This window comes from Aricia agestis, chromosome 5 (genome assembly GCF_905147365.1).
Source record: "Aricia agestis chromosome 5, ilAriAges1.1, whole genome shotgun sequence".
Taxonomy (NCBI): Eukaryota; Metazoa; Arthropoda; class Insecta; order Lepidoptera; family Lycaenidae; genus Aricia; species Aricia agestis.
In genome coordinates this window covers 8,220,978-8,228,666 of record NC_056410.1, presented here as the reverse complement: position 1 = coordinate 8,228,666, position 7,689 = coordinate 8,220,978, and the positions used below count along the sequence as shown (strand labels likewise).

The following is a 7,689-nucleotide window of genomic DNA, read 5'->3' as shown; positions in this document are numbered from 1 at the left end:
TTGATTACCGTTTCGACCAACTAAATCAGAATTTGTTTTACATCGGCTGGATTATAATGTCTATGCGATCGGGGGAAGTCATTACAGCGTTTTTCTTCTGGGAAAAGTAAACAGATGTATTACTGTTGAAAGAATGTGGACGTTAGCTTTCTACATTTTTATCAAAGCATAACAAGGATATGCGTAGGGTCAAGTCAACTGGTCAATCGATTTTCACGCACTGTTATACGAAACAAAAATTGGTGGTAACTGGTAGGTACTGTTTACGCACATGCTGGATGTAGCAGTGGCAAACGCATGGTGGCTGCATCGTCAAAGTAATAAAAACAAGAATTGAATCAGCTCCAATTTTAATGGCATTTGGTCGTCATTACTTGAGACATACAAGCGGTGGAATCCTGCAACCAGCAATACATATCTGTACTGCTAAACCTGCAGCATGAAGGGTCACTTTCCCGAAAAACTGTCCCAACAATCGCGTATTTCTGGTAGGCTAGCATTACGTCATGAAAAAGTCAAAGCAATTTGAGAAATGTGTGAAAACACGGTACATTCATAAAATATGTATCGAAAAATTTCACATCGTATGATCCCATTGGCCCCATTTGAGGACGGCAATTTTTTTAATATAAGAATTAAAAATAAAATAAGTTTCTTTGTGTTTTCCTTATAATTTTATTGGTTTCTATAAATTAATAAAGAAATTTCATATTTTCCATGGCTCAGTTTCGTTTGGGTCTAAATGGGTTAAGCTGCGCGTCCACTGGATCAGAATCGGAGCGTATGGAGCGGACGGAGCGTCGTCATTTACGAAATGCCGATGGTGTGCGTCCACTGCATTCGGATTCCGCATCGGCAATTTAGTTATTAATATATATATTAAATGTGTGCGTTAATGCTTTGTAGTTAAGGTTGGATTTGCTATGTTCAGTTTTGATACTTTGTTTCGATGCGCTTTGACTCTGCACTAAAGATATAAATTGACCCACAGACGCGGCTGCGGATGACGTCATCGGCATAAATTCCGGTCTCAGGCGCAGAAATGCCGATCCAGTGCACGCAGCACCATACAAATCAATACAAAGCAACAAATCCGTACGCTCCGATTCCGATCCAGTGCACGCGCAGCTTTAGAGTTCACTGTAAAAGTTGCAGCGCTGAAAGAGTAACGTTTTTTAACTCTGTATGGAGAATATTCATGACGCTTGGGCGTTTGCTCATGCAAATGAGAAAAAAAAGTAATTAGAAAATTTTGAAATAATAGACATAATATTTTTGAATTAGCTTATATTTCAAACACTTCATTTACAAAATTTTCAAATTGTATACTCTATAATAACAAAAGTTAGTAGTTTTAAATTAAATAATTTTACAATATTATTATAGTTTATCAGTTAAATTAGGTGATGCATAATTTGACAGGTTTTGTTTAGCTTTTGCAAAAAATGGTTCTATATCAGTCTTTATCTATGGGCGAAGGTGATGACTTGATGAGACTTCAAAAAATTTAAGTCCTTTGAGGAAACTAGTTTATTTTTTGACACAAATAACTTATTGCTGTACGTCACAAACAGTATAAATGCATACTTTAAAAACCTTGTATCCTAGGGATATAGCCTTAGTCATTCCAAAATCAAAATTAAAAAAAAAAATCGTTTATATGCTGTGTTAAGATATTGCACTTTGGAATATTGTTTGTAAACTGAGCGTGTGGACGTTACTTGAGGTTCTCCAGTTGATCCATGAACCACGGACGTCCCGAAGCTCGCTGCGTGAGGATGTCGCACCCTGTCTCCGTCACGAGAAGTGTTTGTTCAAACTGGAATCAAACAATTTTAGGGTTTTAGTTCCTTTATAGAGTTCTATACTCAGAGAGTAGGATGGGGGACCCTATTACTAAGGCCCGTATTTTTGGTCAGTACTTAAGATGCGACCCGGCCTCAAGACGCGGTTCGGCTCTGTGATTGGTCCAAATTTTGACAGCCAACCAATCACAGAGCCTTAACCGTGTCTTGAGACCGAGATGCATCTTGAGTACTGACCAAAAATACGGGCCTAGGACTTGGCTGCCTGCTTCCAGGCTTTATCTCAAGAACCAAGCTAGACAGTTGAAATTTTCAGAAGTGATGCTATCTCTTGCCGCTATAACAAAACATACAAAACAAAATTACTATTTAGAGGAGGCTCCCGATTCCCATACAACCAACGCGATTTTTGGGCTCCTTTGCTCAATATCAATAATGGTAGCAGGTAGGCTGAAAATTAAGATAGTAGCTTGAAATGTACACAAAATACTGAATTGTATTTTAATAATATAATCAAAGGGCCCCATACGAGATACATAATTTTTGCTTTGCTTGAGATATATTATATTGTTAGATTTGTCTTAGAAGTGAGATTGACACTAGGAGTTCATCAAAATGGAGTTTCCAATTTGACGTTTTTTATTGTTATAATTTACAACCTTAACGTTGCTGTTAACCTATTTAAAATTATTATTGTTTAAGTTTAATTTTAAGGATAACTTAAAATGAGTATTTTACATGATATATTTTCAGAAGTTTGTATTACCTGGGCAGACCTCATGCCATCAGCAGTGACCGCTGTCCAGTGATCGGGCCACTGTTCATCACGCCACCCACCTTCGTTGATCATTGGCTCTATGGTAAAGCAGTGTCCCGGCTTCATCACACCGACAGCTTTGTTTTCTGGAAAAAGGAAAGATAAAATAAAGAAGTAGCAATCCATACTAATATTATAAATGCGAAAGTGTGTGTACATTTTTTTATTGTCATTAGCAATATAAGCAAGTCAGAACATTTCACCGTTGTCATCATGAGAATGTCATGGATATTCTTAACAATTATTATTACTAGAGATCGCCCAATGGTCGAAATTCGACCTTAGTTTCAACGACATTAATAGGACTACTAATAAAAATATTAACTTTATCATATTTTTTTCAACTCTTATCTCTGGGACTCACCTGATCTCAGACTGGCTGTGTAAGCATTGCCTAATAGTATCTCAGATTCAATAAAAAAAAAACTATAATCCATTTTCAATTTGTCACCTTGTTGTCAACAGACCTCGACCATAAATAAAATACTATAAATTGTATGTATAGGCTTGTCACTCAAAAATCTGTAATTTTTCCTTGTCTGTGTGTTGTAGTGTGTGTAATATTTTATTTGTTAAAAAAATGTATGATAAACGCATAATTTCAAAATAATATTAGCTCGATGCACTCCTTCACCATATAAACTATAACTGTGCAAAATTTCATTCACCTACGTTTCCCCATTTTTCGTCAAAAGGGATACAAAGTTTTTGGCTCACGTATTAATATATAGATTATTATAGCCTTTTGTTCAACCAGAGAAGGGGCAACTTCACCACATTCAACTATTGCTAATTAAACAACTCTTATTGTAATATTTACTGGGTGGTGAATTGAACAAAAGGCTATTCTTAGCAATATAACTACTAATTTAAAAATGACAAATGAAACTTACTCGCATAATGTGGCACATTAGGAGCAGTGTGAAAGAGTCTATGAATTCCGTGGCCACAGTACGACCTGACCACACTAAGGCCATGTGCCTGAGCATGCTTCTGAATCACATTGCCAATCTCTCTATACTTTTCCCCCGGCTTCACGATTTCTATAGCCTTCTGGAGACACTCATATGTGACCTGGACAAGCTTTTTAGTAGAATCGGACACATTTCCAACAAAGAATGTCTCATTTAAATCACCATGGAAGCCTCGATGATAAACTGTCACGTCCACATTGCACACATCACCATCCTGTAAATTACAAATCAATAATTATAAAAATTGGGAAATTACATTTTGATCATCAAATTTCCTTCTTCTTTTTTATAAGCAAAACATTTGCCAGTCTCAAGTAAGAAAGAAAAAGTTTTATAATTCATATTTAGTTAGATATGTCAAAATTTGGATATTTTTGGTCTTTACATTGAGAAAACCTTCCTACAAATAAGACATTTAAGAGTATATTGTAAAGATTGTGTCTCAACTCAATATTACTGATTAGAAATTGATATTACAAATTATTATTATGGACTATTTAAAACCAAAATATTCAATTTAAAAATGTATATGGCCGCCAAAATTGTCAATTTATTTGTGTGACGTTTTTGACGTTTGATTGAAGAGAATATCTGAATAATAAGTATACCATCGAAGAATTAGATGATAGTCCCTTGCTCTAATATTAATATTGTTGCGAAAGCCCTTCAACTGACTTGTTTTATCGATAGTTAAAAATAAAATATGGCTTTTTATTTTGTGTTACGTATTATTTGTATGACGAATTTTTATAACAAAGCTACTATTTAAAGAGTCAAAGTGCAAATGCAGTGTTAGCACGGCAGCACTGTCATCAACAAAATTAAGAAAAAAATGCTAGGTTTATTGTTTCAGGAGTAAATGAGTCTAAACTGGTTGTTACGTTTTTGTTTATGTGGAAAAAAATAAAAGTAAATGTGAATTCTGAGGTAATAAACAGATATTTTAATGTTATCTATACTAATATTATAAATGCGAAAGTATCTCTGTCTGTTTGTCTCGCTTTCACGCCAAAACTACTGAACCGATTGTAATGAAATTTTGTACACAGATAGTCTAAAGCCTGAGAAAGGGCATAGGCTACTTTTTAACTGGAAAAAGGGGTTGTAAGGAGGTGAAAATGCGTAAATTTGGTCAAATTAAGTTAGTTCCAAAAACTCAAAATAGATGGCGCCAAGAGTCCCCTAGATCGCGCTATCGCTTGCTCATGAGTATTTCTATAAGTGGTACCCTGTTGAGATACGTTTTTCGATTCTTTCGATTGTTATAAGTACACGTTAATAACTAATAAGTAATAACTCACCTACCAACTTAGATATCAAATCATGGGCGTACCGAGGGGGGGGGGGGGGGGGCAGGGGGGGGCGGCTGCCCCCCCCTGGATCATGTTGACGTCCCTACTAAGTATATTATTTAGTACTTTCATGTATAAAAATTAAAAATAATAAAACTAATTTTTGTCATTTGCTTGCAATTCAATATTTTTATAACTAACCGATTGTAATGAAATTTTGTACACAGATAGTTTAAAGCCTGAGAAAGGACATAGGCTACTTCTTACTGGAAAAAGGGGTTGTAAGGAGGTGTTTATGCATAAATTTGTTCAAATTAAGTTAGTTCCAAAAATTGGAACAGATGGCGCCAAGAGTCGCCTAGATCGCGCTATCGCTTGCTCATATGTATTTCTATAAGAGATGGTACCATGTTGAGTTAATATTTGCGATTATTTCGATTGTTATACATGTTATTAAATAACTCACCTACCAATATAGATATCAGAAACAGTTTGTCTACCAATAATAAATAGTTTATGGGCATTGGGCAAAGCTAAAGTTGTGTAATGCTAAATATGCTTTAAAATTTGGTATAAAAAAGTTTAATTAAATAAAAAAAAACATATTTTGTGCACACTACACGGCTGTTTTGGGTATTTTGATTTAAGGGGTACCAGGCTTTTGACACCAATTTTGTTGACACCGCGCGCTATAAACTGAAGTCCACGCGGACGAAGTCGCGGGCAACAGCTAGTTGTATTAGTTTGTTAGCGATGAGGTCAAAGGTATATTATAAATCGCCCATTAATGCCTAGTTGCAATAAATAACCGAAATATTATCTAAAATTGTTGTAAATTCTAAGTCTTTTGTGTAACTAAATTAACGCATAACTTGAAAACTACTACTCGGGCTCATCATCACAAATGACTTTTGTATGGAAATAACACTTAAAATGTGAAAAAAAATAGGAATTTTATTTCAACTGACTTCACTTGAAAAGTATGGAACAGCTGATTTAATGATTTAATGATGAGCCGTAGTAATGGTTTTGATGTTGTGAGTTACTTACATGTTGTACACCTGTGTCAACCAACCAACCCAGACACACATTTTGTCTTGTATTAAATCGTCTTATAGAAATAAAATTAAAAAAATTGTAGGTAATTTATTTCACTATTATGAAACCACCTTTATCCAAAAATTGTGTCACTTTTGTGTAACGTAACACAAAATCTTTTGTGTAACTATTTGACAATTCTGGCGGCCTTACCCATATCTTTTACTTGTTTATTTTGTACATGGGTATAATTGTGTGGTAAGCTAAAAGCCGTAAAATTTGACCAACCTCTAATGGGCGTGTATCAGGTATCCCGTGGCATATAACCTCATTCACTGACGTACAGCAGCTGTTGGGGAAATTGTGATAATTCAGCGGGCTCGGGTAGCACTCCCTTTCAATGCAAGCTTCATGAACAACTCTGTCTATTTCATCTGTAGTCACACCAACATCACAAACCCTGAAATATGCAGAATAGGAATAAAAATATTGCATTTTTAATTTAAGTGCAACTTTCTCAACTTATGGATTACAGAAGTCCAATTTCAAAAATGTATAAAAAAATAGTGGTTCCACCTAGAGCCAGAATTTTCTTTTTTGTATTGATAGCAAATTTAATCTACTTTTTACTATGCATTACTCAATACCCGTGACAAGGTACCTTTTTGTTTGCACTGCCACATATAAAGTTGTAAGTAAGCATAACACACACAAAATTTAACTTAAGTTCACCAGTACATTACTCACTTGGCTGCCTCGTCTAAAACTTCTCTTCCCAGTCGGCAAGCAACGCGCATTCCTTCGATTTCCTCATCGTCAAGAACTTTTATATGACCCGAACCCTTCGCTTCATTCTCTGATGCAGGGAAGCCGGTGGGATGATCGGCGTAATCCGGACGGCCTATATGCGGCGGTACAGTACGCTTGGGTCCCGGTGGGAAAGGCCGCAGCTTACCGGTAAAATTGTAGGACGGCCAAGGATTAAATTCGACGTTTGAACCATCAGTATTTTCACCCTCTACAACAAATCATCACTGTTATATTGCACTAAAATAAAGAGAAACCTAACCTATAAAGACCTACTTGCTAGTGAATGAATGACTTTGTGCGTTTTCCAGGATTTCTTGAAGCAGTCCTGGTTACAAAAGAACGAGCCCTGTATACCGAGTTTTATACAAGTCGGGCATTGCAACTGTGCAACTGATTTACAACCAGGGGTTTCGCACATTCCAATAGCAGCCATTTTTTTTGTAATTTTAGGCAAATTCTATCCTCAAAAGAATTTTTCGAATTATGCACTTTGACAGTTGACACTCGCCGACATCTGACAAGTGACAGCGAATGACAAAACCATTGAGATACTATAGACTGGAGAGAGCCTTATATCGGTGTATAAACGTCAAAAGCGTGTAAAGTTATGTCCTACTTACTAGGACATAACAAGGGAGTCGGTCTGCATATTTCATGTAATAAAAGTGTTAATAAAGGTTTTTAGTGAACATTTAATGCTAGATATTGTTGAGTTTTGTGGTTCCGCTAAATAATAAATTTTTGAACAACGTTTTTTGGGCTTTTCAATCGGTATTTTTGTAAGCTAAAAAGATAATTTATAAGTTTAATAATCCCTTATTCGTGCTATTTATGGCATTAGTGCTAAAAATGTCACATTAATTAATAATTTGGCTACAAAAATTGCATAGCTTTTTACATGTGTTTACGGATTCTCATCACTTGATCATCACTTTTATACGTGGGAGAGCCAT

At 35.6% G+C, this 7,689-nt stretch overlaps 1 protein-coding gene across 1 annotated transcript; it reads right to left on the bottom strand.

Moving 5' to 3' along the window:
• Nucleotides 1–1,273: 1,273 nt before the first annotated feature.
• LOC121727200 (methionine aminopeptidase 1) lies at nt 1,274–7,240 on the bottom strand. Its single transcript, XM_042114896.1, has 6 exons — nt 7,010–7,240; nt 6,674–6,944; nt 6,215–6,386; nt 3,516–3,810; nt 2,572–2,708; nt 1,274–1,819 (listed from the first exon to the last, which is right to left on the bottom strand). Exons 1-6 carry the CDS (start codon nt 7,167–7,169, stop codon nt 1,718–1,720), a joined length of 1,137 nt encoding a protein of 378 aa, XP_041970830.1. The 5' UTR covers nt 7,170–7,240; the 3' UTR covers nt 1,274–1,717.
• Nucleotides 7,241–7,689: the final 449 nt, after the last annotated feature.

Bases quoted from the DNA above. Each gene is read 5' to 3' on its own strand.
- LOC121727200 (XM_042114896.1), bottom strand. From the start codon at position 7,169: ATGGCTGCTATTGGAATGTGCGAAACCCCTGGTTGTAAATCAGTTGCA. The intron at 3,811-6,214 runs GTTGGTCAAATT...TGTAATTTACAG, and splicing joins CTGATACACGCCCATTAGAG to GATGGTGATGTGTGCAATGT. The intron at 1,820-2,571 runs GTAATACAAACT...GTTTGATTCCAG, and splicing joins ATGGCATGAGGTCTGCCCAG to TTTGAACAAACACTTCTCGT.